The sequence below is a fragment of the Nansenia antarctica genome (assembly GCF_963989245.1).
Source record: "Nansenia antarctica genome assembly, chromosome: 3".
NCBI lineage: Eukaryota > Metazoa > Chordata > Actinopteri > Argentiniformes > Microstomatidae > Nansenia > Nansenia antarctica.
In genome coordinates, this window is record NC_137688.1 from 19,787,771 (window position 1) to 19,807,427 (window position 19,657).

The following is a 19,657-nucleotide window of genomic DNA, read 5'->3' on the forward strand; positions in this document are numbered from 1 at the left end:
ACAGGTACCAAACAACGAAATTTAGGAGGGGTGGCTCCCCTGCATGTGTGCATATGATAGCCCTGCTTTATCCAGATATTGGCTATATGGATATGCCTCACTGTGACTAAGATTTATCCAAGTAATTGTCCCATAGTGGACGAATAGAATACCTCGTTTCTGTACCCCGTTGGGGCTTGACACATTTTACATTTATATTTTTACCATTTAGCAGACGCTTTTAACCAAAGCGACTTACAGTTAGAGATTACAGGGAAAGTCTCCCTGGAGTAATTTAGGGCTAAAGTACCATACTCAAAGGCACACTAGTGGGTCGTGTTCCCAGGTGGGATTTGAACTCATGACCTTCTGATCACCAGACCAACTCACTGTCCCCTAGGCCAGGCCATCACGACCCCTCAGGGCCCCACCACACCACGGGGCAGACCCGAACCATACTGGGTTGGCTCGGATCATTTCTCTTCACATGTTTTTTTCCACCACTGCAGTGTTTCCTCCAGGATTTTTCATATTAGGCGCGGGGTGGTCACCTTTCGCGGGCGGAGCGTGTGCGCTCAAAGACGAACAAATTTCAATGAACAAAGACGTAATTTCACCAAAAACTAGAGGGTGGCAAAATGTTTTCTTTTTATAAAAATAGCGGTTAAGCCATTGAAGGCCATGTTTTATATAGTAGCTGATCAAATACCAAGATATCCTGAGGCTCGAGCTGCAGCAGAACATGCGGAACGCGCATACAGCACTGAACAACATCTATATAAACCTGTGACTGACAGTCACATACATACACACACACACACACACACACTGAAAGATCATCAATGTGTGCTCATCAATACGAAGTAGGCCTACACGAGAGTACACGCACAAAACCGGCTAACATTACAAATGTTCATTTAAAATACTTGTATACTGAGCACTGGTATAAGAACATGAACCAGAGAACAGCAGTACCGGTAAATGCAATAACCCACAGTCGTCGCTGATGTTCCATTTTCGATTAGGATACGGGATTAAAGGGACCGGCGAAGAGAGAGGGAAAGGAGAGGGATTTCCTGAAATCCAAATTTCCCGCTAAATTTAGACCAATCTGTTTTGCAAGCGCGTCGCGAGAGCAGTGCGAACACAAACCGAGACGAGGTTAATTGCAATATTGTAACTTACTACTCCCTAAATCGGAACGAAATGTAGGTCTGAATTTAATTTAGTTTAATTTAATTTTGCCATTTAGCAGACGCTTTTAATCCAAAGCGATTTACAATTAGGAATTACAGGGACATTCCCCCTGGAGTAACTGAGGGCTAAGTGCCTTACTCAAGGGCACACTAGTAGTGGTGTGGTTTCAGGCGGGATTTGAACTCACAACCTTCCGATCGCAAGTCCAACTCACTATCCACTAGACCACCACTACCCCGTCTGAAAGCGGCCTAAATCTAGCTTCAATCTGCTTTTTTTCTGTTCTCCGGTCTTAATACCTCACTGCCTTTCTCGTTGCGCAGCCTGAGGAGAAAACGTTGACTTAGTGGACTGAATCAATTAGTGGCAGAGAAAATCTATTTGTTGCAGGCTGCCACAAATCAATGCATATAGAGGAAACACTGCACTGTTTTAGCACCTGTGGTCGATGCGTAACCAGGCTAGCCCAGTTGGATAATTGAAGTATTGTCTCTCCTCTCTTCTAACCCTTCCTCCCTGTCCTGTGACTACCTCTAGGGGTCGCTTGTTCCTGATCTCCACGCGAGCTGGCTCTCTGGGCATCAACCTGGTGGCGGCTAACCGGGTCATCATCTTCGATGCTTCCTGGAACCCCTCCTACGACATCCAGAGTATCTTCAGGGTTTACCGATTTGGTCAGCTCAAGACCGTGTTTGTCTACAGGTTCCTGGCTCAGGTCAGCATCTAAACCCTGCAGGGGTCACTTGTATTTACTACCTTTACATGCGCTGCAGTAGACCACAGAGCAAACCATGCCCCTGTTTTAAGAGAACATAACCATGAGTCTCTGGACCTCAGGATGTTAATGCTCTTCCTCTCCCCTCCTCAGGGGACCATGGAGGAGAAGATCTATGACCGTCAGATCGCCAAGCAGTCCCTGTCGTTCAGAGTGGTGGACCAGCAGCAGATAGAGAGGCACTTCACCATGAACGAGCTGACGGAACTGTACAACTTCGAACCCGACTTGCTGGACGACCCCTCGGAGAAGAAGAGAAAGAGAGCCACGCCCATGCTGCCCAAGGTGTGTGTGTGTGTGTGTGCGTGTGTCTAACTATCAACTACGCTTTACCAGTCAATCTCATAATGACTACAGTACACAGAAGAAACAGACAAAATACCCGTTTAACGATTGCCCTCATAAAAATGTCCTTCACCAAAACAGCACTGAATGCCCTTTAAAAAAAGGCCAAGTTGCCTTTTGGAAACCTGTGCTGTCGAGCGTGTGCTGCCTTTGAACTTTAGCGCTTCAGTGATAAACCCTCTTGTTTACTCTTGCGGCCGGCCTGTATCCAGCCCTCCAGCCTTCTCTCCTGGCTCTGTCTATCATTCCCCTCGTTTCCCGTCCTCTCCTCTCCTCTCCTGGGTGCAGGTGCTGTGTCACTGGATCGGGCCCCCCCAAGGCCCACGGCCCCCTGTGGTTTAATGAGAACACACGGCCCTTAGATGGGCTGTCCAAGCGCACACAGCTGCACAGATTCCTCTGTTTACTGCTATTTACCAAATAGTGTTCATATTGCAACACCGCGGCACACCAGCGCAACGCTTGCCCCTCTCTGAACTTGGGCTGATCTCCTCCTCTCTCCTCTATCCGCTCCCTCTCTCTTCTCTCCTGTCATCTTTCCCCATCTCCGCCGGCAGGCCTCTTCTTTGTCTCCTCGGAGGCTTCCTTTCCTTGTAACCTTTCCTCAAGTGAAAGCAGGTCTTCCAGTTAGCATTTGAGATGTCTTCTTTCACTTCTCCTGTGTTTTCCTATCAGTGCATTTGAAGGGAAAGAAGACCATCTGCCCCCGTCAAAAATTATGTGCAAATCGGAAAGTCTTTGTTAGTCTGTGTCCAGCCCCACAGCACAGCTTTGCTTCGTATCAACACAGATGAGTTAGAAAGACTTGGGCGAGGCTTCCCCCCACGGTGCTCTCAACCCTCCGTATTCCCTCTCAAGTCGGCCTAACGCTCAGACCGGCGGCCGCGAAGGGAAGGCGTGACGAGGAAAAAGATGTGTTCATTGGGACACAGCCCCGTAAGATGTGTATGATCTTTAACGAGCCTGCTGACGTTTATGTGACACTGTATTAAAGATGGAGAGGCTGACCGGCGCTTTAACGAGGTGACCTGTTTTGGCCGGGGGGTTCACTGTGATGTGGCAAGAGAGAGAGCTGCAGTCTTACGGAAGGAATTCACTGCCTGGAATAATATGAAGATGAGTCAGACATGAGCTCCCAAAGCCCTCAGCCAAATATGCTCTGAGTCTATGCACAGGGAGGAGAGACGAGTTCTAACCAGGGGCAGATACTCGTATGCCCTCTTCGTTTAGTTTTGGTTTGGCTGGCATTTAGATGATGGCTGGTGTAAAGGTTAAACCATTGCTGTAGTATGAGTCAGTGGGGGTATTACACATGTCCTTCTTTTGGAGAGAGAGATGGAGAGGGAAAGAGATTTCTATATCTGATGGGATTACTTCAACCCCTCAGACTAGTACAATAGGCCCAGTCACGACAAGATGGTAGTCTCTCCCCCTGTTGCTCCCTTCTTACCCAATGTTGGGAAGACGGCGCCCCCCGTCTGTGCCCCTCCCCTCCGGTGAACCTGTCTGACCCTGCAGCAGCCCTCTCCTTCCTCCCCCCCCCCCCCCCAGCTCTTCCTCTCACCTTAACCTCACCCACTCTCTCATCCTCTACCCCCTCCTTCTGTCCCTCCCCCTCGCCCCTCTTCCTCCAACCCCCCCCATGCCATCTCCAGGGCCATCTGTTCCACTGACTCACCCATTTGTCTGAACTTTCAAAGGAGCTCTGTTTAGTTGTCCCCCCCCCCCCCCTGTCTCTACCTGATGAAGGGTCATTATTGGACCCCCCCCCCCTCTCTTTAAGAAGTCCTCCTGCACTTCCGAGAAACTAATTGCAGACAAAGGAAGTGCTGGGGCACAGACACAAGAGCACGCCACCCACCCCCACCCCGGACACAGACCACGCAGCACAGACCCACATACTCTTTCTTTCTCTCTTTCTTTCTTCTCTCTCTCTCTCTCTCTCTCTCTCTCTCTCTCTCTCTCTCTCTCTCTCTCTCTCTCTCTCTCTCTCTCTCTCTCTCTCTCTCTCACATGCACACGGTTTCGCAGTACATGTGGAATAGTGTATGTGACTCACACTGCCCTACGCAGTAGCGTTGCAGTGGGCGGGCCCTGGTGGGTTCTGTCTGCTGCAGGTGATGGGGGGGGGGGGGAGACGTAGTCATTAGCTCCTGTGCTAGGTCCCCTGCATGGGTGTAGTAGTTAGCTCCTGTGCTAGGTCCCCTGCATGGGTGTAGTAGTTAGCTCCTATGCTAGGTCCCCTGCATGGGTGTAGTAGTTAGCTCCTATGCTAGGTCCCCTGCATGGGTGTAGTAGTTAGCTCCTATGCTAGGTGCCCTGCATGATCTCTGTAGGGAGACAGAGAGGGGCAGTGATGCCGGGAGCAGGAGCTGGCCAGAGGAACACGCCACACTGGGTCATTAAGAGCAGGAACTCAGCTGGCCCTTAACGAGCCACAGCCCACATGTGCTACTGCCTCAAACCAGCCTCTCTTAACGTCAAATCTGTGTCTGTCTCTCTCTCTGTGTGTGTGTGTGTGTGTGTGTGTGTGTATGGGTGAGCCTGTGTGGTCCTGTCACAGAGCCCAGGAGAAAACCTCTCCACTCATCCTGTCTCTCCTCTCCCACACCACTCTTTCTTCTTATTCTTGCCGCAGGGCACAATGCCCGATATGAAGTGCCCACTGGATTGTGTATTATACTGTAGGCCAGTGGGGTTATGCGTGTCATTCTGTAGGCCAGTGGGGTTATGTGTGTCATTCTGTAGGCCAGTGGGGTTATGTGTGTCATTCTGTAGGCCAGTGGGGTTATGTGTATCATTCTGTAGGCCAGTGGGGTTATGTGTATCATTCTGTAGGCCAGTGGGGTTATGTGTATCATTCTGTAGGCCAGTGGGGTTATGTGTAGGCCAGTGGGGTTATGTGTATCATTTGCCTGCAGCTGGGGGAGAGAGAGTTTTGACTGGCTGGCTTTAGCTATTACAAATATCTCAACCCCTCACATTCCTGCAGTCAGGATCCTACCCCGGCCCCCTCGGTTGCTATGGTTGACGCACCTGCGTGTCAGACGCAGTCTCAGGCAGGAACGGCCTCCTGGGACCAAACACGTTTTGGTCAGACGCTAGGCAGCGGCTGGAGTGTCGAACAGCTCTCTGAAAACACCAACCTCCTCCAGCCTCCCCTTCCTTCTCCTCCTCTAACTCTCTACATTCCTCGCTTTCCCTCCCTATCCCACCCCCCCTACCTAACTCTCTCATATCTCACCTTTTCATAGGACTGCCCCCCCCCCCTTCTCTCTCATTTGCCTACCTCTTTCTCCCCCCCCCACCTCTCTCTCTCTCTCTCTCTCTCTCTCTCAATTAGCTACCTCTTTCTTTTCCCTCCCTCCCTCTCTTTCCCCATCTCCCTCCCACCCTCTTTCTATATATTTTTCCCTCTTTCTTTCTTTCCCACCCTCCCTCTATCCCTCACCCCGAGAGTTTCTCTCTGTTAAATCAAGGTTTATTATTGTGGTAATGAGAGAAATAAAATAAAAGCGGTGAATACATGGGGTGCGTTTAAAACCTTCTGAACACAATGAGCTGCTCTTTAGAGGCAGGAAATTGGCTTAACGGGTTGAGTGTTCTCAGCTAGAGTAAATATCTGATAACACGGCCAAATGCCTGAACAGCAACCGAAGCTATTAATGCAGGGGGGTGGGTGGGTGGGTGGGTGTTTAAATGCATCAGAGCTTTTCCAGTTAAGCACCATCTGAAGTCTTAATGGTGAAGTACATGTGGAATCCCAGTGCCAAGTCGTAAAGTATCCTACACGAGGCAAGTTTATACGCTCGCATGTTTTCATCTTTGGTGATGTGGGGGGGCCTGCTCTGATACAACACTGCTTTACATCACTTAAGGAGCGATGGCAGGGGTAGGCTGCTTCGTGTACAGTCACTCGGCTTACGGGAAGAAAGACAGAAAGAACCTGTCAATTGTTCACTCGAACCAGAGAGAATATAATTAGATACACATTATGTCAACTTAGGCAGGTGCTGAGTTGGAGGGCTATTGCAAATATACTGATATACCCCCCCCCCCGCCTCCTCCCTCAGGGCATGGCTCTAGCCAAGCTCTGCAGCACCAAACATTTTTGGTAACGCTTTACGTTAATAGTTCATTTGTAAATCCATTGTTCAATAAACTGCACTTTTCCGTGCAAAAACCCACTGCCTGGAATTAGAACGGGAGGTGATGAGGGTCTCAGAGCTTTGAGGTGTGTGTGTGCGTGTGTGTGCACATGTCTTCAGACCTGAGCATCTAGGGCTGTGCATAAAAATCGATACACTGATCGATACATTATTCTTTCACAATACTGTATGGATTACCCAGCCGCATTGTATGGCCATAGTATCGTGACCCATGTGTTGCGATCCATAGGGTACGGTGAGGCCTTAAGCACCACTACACCCTCCTGTAATGCACAATTGTCTTGCACACTCAGAAATGCACTCTCAAGCACACGCACACTGTGATCAACTGCCAAAATTCCTCCCCAGATTTTGTGCCTTTGAAACCCTCCCCCCCCCCCCCTCTTCTCAAACAAAAAACCCAAGTGCAGTTGAGTGGGGTAATTTACCTCTTCCCTCTCTGAGAATCTGCCCACCCAGCGTCTCTCTCTCGCTGCGCCCCTGCAGTAAGGCGATAGGCTTCCCCCTCCGGCTTCTGCAGGATGACAATAGCCCAGGTCTGGTTACCTACCATCATTAGCGCTGGCTCGGAACACACACACACACACACACAGAGTGTGCCTGGAAGAGAGATGGACCGGACCACCCCAGAGCCAGAGCTGGTGGGGATTACTCAGGCATCCCAGAATACAATGGGGGGGGTGGTGTCTGCGTTGTCATTTGACCTGCAGGCTCAATGACCCATTTCCATGTCAAGAATGCTCATTTTCAATATTTGGTTGATAGTTACATTTACATTTTTGGCTGTTAAGACACCTTATTCCAAAGCGACTTACAATCAATACATTTGACTACGTAAGTGAATCATTATCCACCAATCGTAACAGGAAAAGTAATCTGGCTCAGGCTAGCGGCCATTGGCAGTCGTTGTGCTAGAAGATTTTGTTTTCTTTTTTTCTTTTTCTTTAGTAGACACTGGAGAAACACTACAAGTGGGTAGTAGAAATCTCAGGAGAAACAGTATAGGGGGGGAAGCAGGTGTCTCTGGAGGAGCAGTTAAGATATAGCCCTGAAGAGATGGGTCTTCAGTCTCCAACGGAAGATGGGGAATGACTCTGCAGTTCTGACAGCTGTGGGAAGCTTGTTCCACCAGCGGGGAGCCAGTGTAGTAAAGAGACGTGACCGGGCAGCGTGACTGCCGCGTTGGCGTAGAGGTGGTGGGGCCAGTCGGCCCGCAGAGGTGGAGGAGCGGAGTGAACGGGCTGAAATTTGGTGGGGGGACCATTGATTGCAGGTATGCAGGGGCTGTCCCTTTTGCTGCCCGGCAGGCGAGCACCAGGGTCTTGAATCTGATGCAAGCTGCTATCGGGTGCTAGTGAATGGTGCAAAAGAGGGCGGTGATAGTGAAATTCAATCGCTCTCACACACACACACACACATTCACATATGCTCAGTTTATCTGAAAGGTGTCTGACCGTCAGTGCCATCCCACCAATCTTGTGTTTGGGTCTGTGTGGATTTACTAATGAAATATAAACCAAAAATATAAATGAGCACTCTTGGACAAATTTGGGTCCAACCAAATGTGAAACCACCCACTCCCCCCCCCGATCGCCTAATGAACTTGACCCTGGTCTCCCCGGCCTGCCTGGTCTTGCCCCCGGCAGTGCAGTACAGTGTGGATGCCTCCTCTGGCAGGCAGACTCTTTTATGTCCTAATTGGTGAGTGGAGCTGCAGCTCTGAGGAGGGGGGAGGGAGGGGGGCTCGTCCTGATTGTGCTCCTTGTAGCCACATGTTGTTATGTTCCAGCCATCAGCCCTGGTTAGTCCTCAGGCCGGGTGGGCAGGGGGATGTCTGTGTCTCAGGACCCTGTGTGTGTGTCCTACCTGTCTCAGCCACCTTATCTGGGGGGGGGGTTCAAGTGGATCTAAAAATAGAACCCTCATCTGGTTGGTTGGCAGGCCTTTCCTCTCTGTGAAGGGTCCAGTTTCGCCCGGTGTTTATTTTCTGTGTATTCAACACAGGTTTGCAATCACTGCTTAATTTGATAGTGTTCGGGCCCGTCTCTTTTTTTTTCCTTCTTCTTCTTCTTAACTCTGACGTTTATGATTCATTTTGTTTGTAGTAGTGAACTCATTGTCAGTGTTCAAAGAGGGAGAAGTGATCAAACGAGTGCAGGGCTGAACCCTTCCTCACCGTGTGCAGGGTAACAGTGTCGTTTCCACATTGCCGAGGTCCATTTAATGTAAAGGCGAGACAGAGAAAAGCAAACACACGAGCAGCTCAGAGAGTAATGTAAAGCACGTTTGTGTGACCGGGGCCTGGCACACGACTCCTTTTTCTTTTTTCTTTTTTTCTTTTACTCAGGTATTGTTTTTCAATAACAGTGTTGTCATGGAAACCTGAGTCGCATGAAAGCGTCTGAATCCAGTTTCTTTCATTTTTTTTCTTTTTTTAAACATGTCCTCTCTCTTCTCCCCCTCTTTTTAGGTTTCGATTTGTCTAAAATAAATGTGTGAGAGAGAGAGAGAGAGAGAAAGATAAAAGGCTCAGATGAGACTGTAGCCTGACTGACCCTCAGTGCTGTCTCCCCCTCTACAGGACACATTACAGACAGACAGACAGACAGACAGACAGTAGCCTGACTGACCCTCGGTGCTGTCTCCCCCTCCACAGGACACATTACAGACAGACAGACAGACAGACAGACAGACAGACAGACAGCCTGCAGCCTGACTGACCCTCAGTGCTGTCTCCCCTCCACAGGACACCTTCCTGGCAGAGCTGCTGCACAGCTACAAGGACCAGATCGTGGGCTACCACGAACACGACTCCCTCCTCGACCACAAGGAGTCAGAGGCCTTGAGCGAAGAGGACCGCAAGGCCGCCTGGTCCGAATACGAGGCCGAGAAGAAGGTATGTGACTGCCCCCACACACACACGCACACGAGCGCACACACACACACACACACATGCATTATTTATATATTATATATATTATATATTATTATTATACACGCATCTTTTATTTTATTTTATTTTTCAAGTATTTTTATTCAATGGTTACACAATACAGTATGATTAAACATGTTGATTTTCATTTTTTTACACATTTCTGCCCACCCCCCCACCCAACCCCAAACATTTCCCGCAGGGCCCTAAAGTTACATTGGCATAGTAATAACATTAAAAAAGGAAAAAGAAAATAGATTAAAATAAATGTTCACACTGGACAATAATAATGTTGTTGTATCACAGCTGCAACCAGGTAACTCCCAAGACAGTACAGTACAGGATCTACAGAGACAGAGACAGGTCATCGCAACATCACATGGACCAACACTAGAGAGGTGACAGAAGCCTGCATCCCTCAGGTTGGAACTTCAGGGAGAGTCTTAAGACCATCAAAATATGCCAACACAGAGCCCCATGTAGAATAAAATTTGCTTGTGGAACCTCTAATTGTGTATTTAATTTTTTCTAATTTAAGATATAGCATTAGGTCTCTCAGCCATGCTGAGACTGTGGGCGGTTTCGGTGATTTCCAATCAAGCAGTATTCTCCTCCGAGCCAATAGGGAAGCAAAAGACACGCTATTCTTTTGGATGTTAGTCAGTCGGTCGCTCACACGCATGCATCTTGCTCCATATCCCTCTGTCTACATTGACATCTAATGGCGAGGTCAGCCATGTGGCTGTGTTTTTTTTTTTTTTGCCATGCTGTGCGAATCAGAATTGACTTGAGATGCAAATCTGACCAATCACAGTCAGTGTCCCAATGAGCAGGCTGATGACAGGGCCACTCCTCGGCCTGTGATATCATCTCCCAGAGTGCGCTCAGCTGTCTCGCACTGTAGGTTAAGTGTCAGACACACACACACACACACACGCTCTCTGGTCTGCTGCTAGCTGTTCTCTGTGTGCAGAGTAGTATTCTCCTTTTCTCCCCTCCCCTCCTCTTCTGTAGTACATGTCAGTAAACCATACTGGGTAATTAGTATGGTTTGTTTGGAGAGACGGGGGGGGGGGGCTCTGCAGTCAGGGAGCAGGTCTCCTCTCCCTCTGGGTAATCCTAGAGTCTAATTCACTCTAATGATTATTTTTCCAACTAACTCTCCCCTCTTCTGCCCTCTCAGGGTTTTAAGCTCCTCTGCCCTAAACAGAACAGGGGAAACTCTCCTAGGAAAACAATAGCACCGCTTTACAACGGAGGCTTTCAACTTGCTCTTTACTCAGACAGATATCTTGTGCGTCCAGATCTCGTATGTGACGGGGTCTGGTTAAAAAGTCCTCAAGTAGGCATGGTAATGTTTTATGTTCTTTCCAGATTAAAAAAAGTGCAGATTGTAAGCTTTCAAATGTGATGTCATGCATTGAAATCTAAAAATAGTTGAAGATAGCGGAGAAACTCGTTCTGAATCAAAACACAGGCAAAACAGCTGCTAGTAGCTAGCGCTAAAAAGGAACATCGCTACAAACATCTAACTCTATGTTTAGCACATTACAACATGCTGATGGAACATCAACATGCTAAAAACACATAACTACACATAATTAGATGATCACACAGTCTTTGCTTTTGAACACACCTAAAACTTAAGTTTGTTTACAAGCCATGTATCACTTACCCAGTAGCCTACGGCAGACGAGACAGTGAATTCAATTCACAAATTGAACGTATCTAGTGATCCTAAAATTGTTGTTATATCGAGTGGGCTCTTCCAACAACTTTCGTAATATGATAATTTGCATGACTTGAGGATTGCCAACATGTGGCCCTTTTCACCACACCATGTCTCATATGTGGAGGAATGCTAGATTAGAGCCCCTGAATACAAGGACTAAAGATCTCCCCTCAGTCAGAAGAAGAACAGTGCGGAGTGTCTCTCTGTGTCTGTCTTCACCTCCTGAAGGATGGGCTGTAGGCGGCCACTGGCTAGGTGTGTGTTTCTGTCTTCACCTCCTGAAGGATGGGCTGTAGGCGGCCACTGGCTAGGTGTGTGTTTCTGTCTTCACCTCCTGAAGGATGGGCTGTAGGCGGCCACTGGCTAGGTGTGTGTTTCTGTCTTCACCTCCTGAAGGATGGGCTGTAGGCGGCCACTGGCTAGGTGTGTGTTTCTGTCTTCACCTCCTGAAGGATGGGCTGTAGGCGGCCACTGGCTAGGTGTGTGTTTCTGTCTTCACCTCCTGAAGGATGGGCTGTAGGCGGCCACTGGCTAGGTGTGTGTTTCTGTCTTCACCTCCTGAAGGATGGGCTGTAGGCGGCCACTGGCTAGGTGTGTGTTTCTGTCTTCACCTCCTGAAGGATGGGCTGTAGGCGGCCACTGGCTAGGTGTGTGTTTCTGTCTTCACCTCCTGAAGGATGGGCTGTAGGCGGCCACTGGCTAGGTGTGTGTTTCTGTCTTCACCTCCTGAAGGATGGGCTGTAGGCGGCCACTGGCTAGGTGTGTGTTTCTTATGTGCAGCGCAGGAAATGGGGAGACTGTGAGAAACCCCTCTGACGCCCAAAACGAAACTGAACACTGGAGCCGGCTGTCTCACAGGGATGACTCTAGGTCTGCAGAGAACTCAGAGTGAACTCTGCTATAAATTGTGGTTCGCGAACAGTACATCAGAAACTGAAAGGCAGAGTTTACGTGTGTGTGTGTGTGTGTGTGTGTGTGTGTGTGTGTCCTCCCTCAGAGTCTAAGGCTGCAGTTGAACTCCACTGGGTTGCTTCTTGTTAGTAGTCAGTGTTTTTGAGTTCCCATGAGACAGAAGCAGCTGTGTGGGGTGTCTGTGTACGCACACATACACACACACTGTTTGGGCCTGCACACCTGCCCCTGGCCAGGTCCAAAGAGCCACCCTGATACACACACTCGCACATGTACACACCGGATGGCCAGATTACAGGGCCGGGACGGGAGCATCTGCAACAGAGGCTCAATTACACACAAACACCGGCATCCTGCTGGCCTTTACAGGGACACGACTGTTTACTGCAGATAAACACACACACACACACACACACACTCACACACACACTCACACACTCACATACAGCCTCACACACTCACACAGGAGGACTTCCAGAAGGGGATGAGACAGAGAGTATTTGTTTGACTTTGGAGCAGTGTCGTCCCTCTATAGAATAAGAAAAGAAAACACAGAAGAATAGATGACGGGTTAAATATAAGATGTACATTTATTCCCCATGATTATTTCTAACAGTCATGATAGAACAAACTCATACAAGTGGTCACATGACCAACTAACACAACTTAACATTACATTATATGTAACTCCAAAAGACATTTCATGCTTAATAATGATTGCTAATGCTTTACTCATCCCTGTGTGACCGACAACCAATCATATCGGATCCTAGATTCATCAAGAATACCCCAAATGCTATTTCACCATGCCCTCAAGTTAAGATAAATCTGCTTGCGTGGAGTTTACGCTCATGCCACTAGCTGAAGCTGATGACTCTCTGTCTCATTAACAATGCATGTGAACATTAGACAGATGGTAAACTCTGATAACCTGGATACGTTGTGCTTAACAGCACATTATGTATGTGTATGTGCTGTTTTAACAGAAAATTAGTATCAACTCTGATAGAGAATCAACAAAATAACCAATGTAACAGTTTCAAAACAATATGTGACTAAGTTTTAACCGTATGTTAACATGGGTCAAGGACACGCGGGAGAATGGTGGAACAGGCCTAATGCAAAACTCCAAGAATAACGCTGTCCCTCTCCTTAAATATTATTTCCAACAAAGGACAAGGTGTGAGAGACATTACAATCGCAAAGGAATGGCCAGGGTGTGATTTCCTCAGCCACATTACAATCGCAAAGGTATTGACAAATGGTGACTTCTTCAGGATGTCCGCCAGACTCATTCAACTGCAAATAGTTATACACATTGAAATCGACTCTGACGCCCCTTTACATCCTTCCGAGAAGCGTTTTGGACATAAGCTGAAAGAAATCACACCAGTGTCACTGATGCATGCAAGCTAGACGAAACCCCGGTGAGCATGCCTAGTGTGTCCCTCACACTGAGAGCATCCAGGCTTTCCCACGTTATTGTCCTTCAGACGGTAGCGAACACCTTCCTGATTGACCTGTTCTAATCCCACTGTTCTCTCTCTCTCTCTCTCTCTCTCTCTCTCTCTCTCTCCCTCTCCCTCTCATTCATTCATTCATTCATTCATTATTTCAGGGTCTGAACATGAAGACGAACTACCCGGCTCAGATGGACATGGGGGCCTCCAACTACTTCCCCTTCAACGTTGCGGCCCTGGCCAACATGTCCAACCCGCAGCTGGAGGTTAGTAATGAGCTCCACATGCCCCCGGCCCCCGAGCCCTCCCCTCCCCGCCCGAGCCACGCATTCCACAGTCCCCGCTGCTAATTGTGACATGAGTCCGGCGAGGCCGCCAGCCCCGCTACCCCACCAGTTGGTGCTCCCCTCTGCTGTGCCAGCTGCTATTTATATAGAGGGGCGGGCTGGAGAGAGGGAGCGTGCAACAGGACTGGGAATGTTGGTGGAGGAGGAATGTGCGTTTGATATGTGTATCTGAGGACTGGGGAGCCACTGGGGTTGTTTGCTTATTTTGTCTCTCTCTCTCTCTCTCTCTCGTGTGTGTCTGTATGTGTCTGTATGTGTCTGTATGTGTCTGTATGTGTCTGTATGTGTCTGTATGTGTCTGTATGTGTCTGTATGTGTCTGTGTGTGTGTGTGTGTGTGTGTGTCTGTGTGTGTGTCTGTCTGTAGGAACTGCTCAACCAGGGCCGTCTGAAGGTGAATGAGGCGACCAACGATCTGAAGACTCTGCGCAGAGAGTCACTGGAGGACACCATCGGCAGAGTGGTGAGTGATGGGAGGAGGGCCGCTGTTCTGGGCTCAGAGTTTAGTCTGAGGGACCATGAGTGTGGTGTGACAGACAGGTTCATTCAGACACCCTTCCTATGTACATACATGCTGGGTAAAAAGTTACTTCAATGCACGCTCTGGTTTAATGGGATGGGGACGTCTGTATACAAGTTGTCATGATGGAGTGTGTGACTGACGTGTGTGTGTGTTCCTCCCTCCCTCCCTCCCAGTGGAAGGAGAACCCGGAGCTGACGGAGATCCAGGTCCAGTCCATGGCTCTGGGCCGACAGGCCAGCGTGGACGTGGAGTTCATGCGTAGGGAGGCCGTCTACAAGGACGTCCTTGGCAAGCAGCAGACGGTGAGCCCTGTCATATGTGACGCTTAGACGTGTCTCCTTTACTATAACCATCCCACCCCACTGTCCTGGACCAAACGGTACCTCACACCTACCTTCCTTAGCTGGGCTCAGACACCAACCCTCAAGATTGAACCCCTTTCCCAAAAATTACTGCGTAAATCAAATCCCCCCCCACCAGCCCCAAAACCACCACACAAACCAACCAAACCCTGCACTCATCCACAAGGTGATCACCAGCTGTCAGCCTAACCTCTCTCTCTCTCTCTGCAGCTGATGATGTATGTTCAGAAGGTGGTCACCAACCGTAAGGTGCGAGAGCAGCAGCTGGCCATGGCCAGCCAGGCCACCTACCTGAACCAGCTGGCCATGCAGAACGGGATGCTGGGAGCCTCAGGGCTCAGCCAGATGGACCTCATGGGGCTCTACCAGCAACTGGGGGCCCTCCAGGGCCACGGCACGCACCCCGCCATGGGCAAGAACCCTGGGCCCTCCAAGGGCCTGTAGGGGGGGCCCCCACTCACTGTCTCAGTGGCCAAGTCTCAAATGATACCTTAGTCCCCAAGCACTGATATCGGTCAAAAGTAGTTCTCTACCATCGGACTCTGGTCCGGTCAAAAGTAGTGCACTATATGGGGATGGGGGCGGGGGGGGTTAGGTGTCATTTGAGATGCAGGCATGGTCTGCTCCTTTCACTTGGGTCCCCCAGTGGGACTGACTTACACAGAGAAGACCCCCTCAACGTCCTTCTGTCTCTAATTCTGTCACTGAGAGTAGGAGGAAATAAAACTGTATAGGGACTATATGAAGGGGTGTTTAGCAATTTCATTCGAAATTCTGTATATACCGCCTTAATGTTATTCAAGTTCTATCTTCATTTTCATTGTATTTAAAGAAGACATACAAAAACATGTTTTACCCAAAATGCTTTGAAGCATTGCGTTATTCTTTTCCCCTTAAAGGAGGGCTTGTTAATTATTTTAACTCTGTTGTTTTTATACAGTTTAAATGCCTAACTGAACCTGAGTGGGACCACAGTGTTGCTGGTGACAGGATTCTATGATGCAAAGATCTAGATGATTTTATCCCCAATAGATTCCTCCACCAAAATGTACCTGCTAGCAGACAACTACCAGTTCTGTAAAGTCCTGCTCTTTTGGGAGATACTGATACCATGACGAAAAGAAGAAAAAAAACACAACATAAAAAAAAGTTATGGCCTTATTTCCATTTCCTAAAAGTCCTGTAAAATAAATTTGAGATATGTTGAAGATGTCTTTTCTATTCTGCTTATAGCCATTTACACTAGTTGTTGCTGACCATAGTTATGGAATGCTTGTGTTGTTCAAAACTGCCTGCTGTTTCCTCTGGACTTTTTGTAAGCTCATGTAATCGTTGTCAAGTGTTGCCTAGCATAGCACTGTGGGTCCTGTTCATAGTTTATGTTCCACTTGTGTTGCATCCAAGCCTGGGTGAAAGCCTGGCTTTTACAAAGCAGGATCAAGTTAGCCAGCTAACTCTAGCTAACGGACTCCTTATTCCCAGTAATCTGTAAATTTTATTTTCAACTAAGAAAACGAGATTTAATTCTATGGTTAGATGGCTAACTCCTAGATTCTGCTTCGTGAAAGATTCATAGCTTAAGTTGTACTTAATTTCTTCCAACAACCTAGTCGCAAAGCGTAAAAGGGAATAGCAACTGTCAGTGTGAGTTTGCTGGTCTAGTAGAGGTGTGGGCCTGGAAGAAATAAAGTAGTACTTCAGGTATGATTCAAGCTTTCAGTAATGTCACCTCAGGGCATCAGACTAGGTCTCACCAGACTGGCACCCAGACTACCTTTACTCTTCTTTGGCACATGTTAGCTTCTAAAAGATAAACTGATGTAGCTGTTTTGATGATTAATTGATTGCTTATTTGTGGGAGAGACTGAGCTCCTTCGATTGCACAAGGTGTATTTCAGAAATGTAGAGAAATGTTTTGCCCTCCTAAGAATCTTCTCATGTTAGCAAATACACCAACTTGTTTTGCCATTAATCTGTTCTGCTATTATCTTGAAGTATTTAATATAACATTTAATAAAGTGACCAAAAGGGTGACCGCCTTTTGTTTCTTGGTGTCGTTCTTTCATATGTACCTGTTAAGGTGTCTACAGTAATTTTCTGGATCTATTGCTGTTGTGTATGGGTGAGGTGTGGCATGAACGTCTAATAATTGAGTGGTAGCTCAACTGAAGCAGAAGCATCACTCCACACCAATAGACCCAGCTGAAGATGAACACTACAATCACTTCTGGTTAGAGAAGCCAGAACAAAAAATACAATCACATTTATCAATGAATGCGCTAGAAAAAGCTGTTATAAACTGCTTCACTGAGTACTGACTGAACAGTGACTATGTACTACATGCACTGACTACTCAATGCATTAGTGGACACCAGCAGATCCAGATGCATTGTCTCTGGAATTGACAACATTTTCACACCATTCGCCCTTTATCTCAGCCCCCCCACACTCCTCTCTCTTTCCCCCCTTCAATCTTTCATCTGCAGTTTTTTTTTTTGTTGCCCGGTATTGTTTTCATTCCTTAGTCTGCCAGGGTTTTCCCCGCATGTCTTTGGCTTTTCCATTCCCTGCCCCCAGGGGAGCTCGCTCTCACAGCTTGTAGGAGTCTGCCAGTGGAGGAACATTACAACTATTGCAGATGTTGAAATGTTGATCCCGTCCCCCTCTTAGCCCTAGATTACCACTGCTCCAGGTTCTGCACATCCCTGCTGGCTGGCCATGCAGCTGTTTCTGTCTATTGGAAAGGCCTCAGTCAAGACTATACTATGGCTGTGCATGCCAGGCCCTGAGTTGAACTACCAATCATTGTCCTAAAGCCATGCTGATGTGTAAAGCCAATTAGGGGGTGAGATCCAGTTGCACATGGAATTTGATTTTCCATGGTGGATGGAGGTTGACTTAGACCTTATGGAGACAGAGGAAGGCGGGGGACAGAGCTAAGGGTTTAGAAGGGCAAATTCACATGGGGATTCTTTGTCATAATCGTTTTACCTTTGAGAAAGCGGAACAAGATGAAATGTTTGTAACCAATCTATATGATATCCTCTTTATTGTTCTGTTTACAGGAATGGTTTGGCATATTTCTCAAATAGCAGAGAGCAGGCTCACAGTTCCAAGAACATTCTTACATCATCAGTAAGCGCCCACATATCAGCGCTGAGGGAGCTATGGGAATGTTCTGTGGTGTTCGTTTAAAATTCCAATTCAACCACAGGAGTTGGCCTGCAGATCTCTCGAGTAAAGCTTTCACTCCCCTGGTAGGGTTTTTACATCAGGTTAAGATAAGCATTACAGTATATTAGGAAATGCATTAAAAACTCCATCAACTCAATGGATTGTCAATATCTGATTTTATTCGTCGGTACAGAAGATCCTTATCCAAGCAAAAATGGTCTCTCACAATGAACACTAAATAGCAGGACAATTTTATTGTCAGACTCATTTCGGTTCTTTTTTTGTGTGTGTTTTCTGTATAATTTCAGTAGAATCTACAGTTCAGATAACTTCAAGTTCATTACAAAATAAAGTCTTTGCAATAAATAAATATAATATAGATTTATATTTATACTTTATATGTAGAAAATAAATATATTGTACATCTCATAAATAGGATCATCCATATGTACACCTCAACTGCTTGCATTTTTAATAATGTTCCTGACAGTCTGAACATTACAAGTCGCTCTCCATTCTAAATCCAACACATGCTGAACCTTCCTACAAACACCACAGATTTACTTTAGTCAGAGAAGTGCTTTCGCCCCCAAGCTTACTTACAGGATCTTGTAGTCGTGTATCTCGATGCCACAACGTTTACCTTTTATTTTCAGTGTGACGATCAGACTCTCTGGAGATCAGAGAGGAGGCCATCCTAACTCTCTTGGGGGGCGAGGGGGGGGAGTAAGTGCTCTTTGATCTACCAATGTCTTACACTGGAGATGTATCTTGAGTTCTCTTGCACCTACTATTAAGGAGGGAACCTGATGAATTCAGGTTCCCCTCATACACAACGCAAGCATGTTCCTTTCGTGATCACTTATTGGTTATCATATGCAGTCATTGAATTTAAATCACATAAGAACCCTTCTTTCCTTGACTGTCAAATACGTTACACTTAAATCACATAGCTAGCATCAATGTTCTGCTACATACTTTGATGCTTCGGTACCCTCATGACGATTCTCTCTCCCTCACATATAGTGTGTACTCTCTAAATCAGTGTGACCAATACCTTTAGGGTAAGGTAACTCTTACTAAGCAGAATGCATGACAAATGCACAAGAGTGTAAGAGTTCTGTAGTCAATGCCGAAGGACACTCTTACTTGTGTGGAACTCTTACAGTCTCTTAGTTCCCATTGGTCATTCCCTCCCTGGAGTTCTATTGGTCAACCATCATTAGACCTCTGTCATCATTAGACCGCAGGTCCTTTAGTGCTACCCAAACTGCTGAGGACAAAACCGAAACCTTTCATTGTTGCAGTGAATGCTGGTTTTAAGTACTGGTCCAGATATAAAAATAGTTATTCGGAAACAGTCTTTCTTGGTAGTTGTGCAGGTGTGTGGCTGAGATGGTTCAGTCACGCGGGCCTGACGCCAGAACCTCTCACTTGGACCTCCTCTCTCTGTATCCGCAGTGGCTTCAGACACATAATGTCTCCCCCCCGGTCCGTGGTCACAAACCCCTTACAGAGAGGAAGTGGCTACATCCAAGAACACACGCAATGTTTATCTTGGTGTGGACAAGAGGAGGGGGCTCACCGTTCAGACGGAGGGACTAATATAAACACCTCAGGCGGGGGGGTGGAAGAGTGGGAGGAGAGGGGGTGGTGGAGGTCTGTCCCGAGTTCCAAACCTCTCTGCTCCCCCTCCTCCTCTTCTCCTCCTCCCCCTCCGACTCGCCAGTCTCTCCCGGTATGGACGCTGG

The 19,657-nt window shown here is 47.6% G+C and overlaps 1 protein-coding gene across 2 annotated transcripts in view; it reads left to right on the forward strand.

The window, feature by feature from the left end:
- Positions 1–16,771, forward strand: part of atrx (ATRX chromatin remodeler) — a 45,717-nt gene extending 28,946 nt beyond the window's left edge. For both annotated transcript variants that reach the window (XM_080526655.1, XM_080526656.1), the window contains exons 27-33: positions 1,714–1,891; positions 2,045–2,236; positions 9,212–9,361; positions 13,660–13,767; positions 14,215–14,310; positions 14,544–14,672; positions 14,943–16,771. In XM_080526655.1, coding sequence (XP_080382781.1) covers positions 1,714–1,891; positions 2,045–2,236; positions 9,212–9,361; positions 13,660–13,767; positions 14,215–14,310; positions 14,544–14,672; positions 14,943–15,176 — 1,087 coding nt within the window. In that variant the 3' untranslated portion in view covers positions 15,177–16,771. The remainder of the gene's footprint in view (positions 1–1,713; positions 1,892–2,044; positions 2,237–9,211; positions 9,362–13,659; positions 13,768–14,214; positions 14,311–14,543; positions 14,673–14,942) is intronic.
- The last annotated feature ends 2,886 nt before the right edge of the window (positions 16,772–19,657 follow it).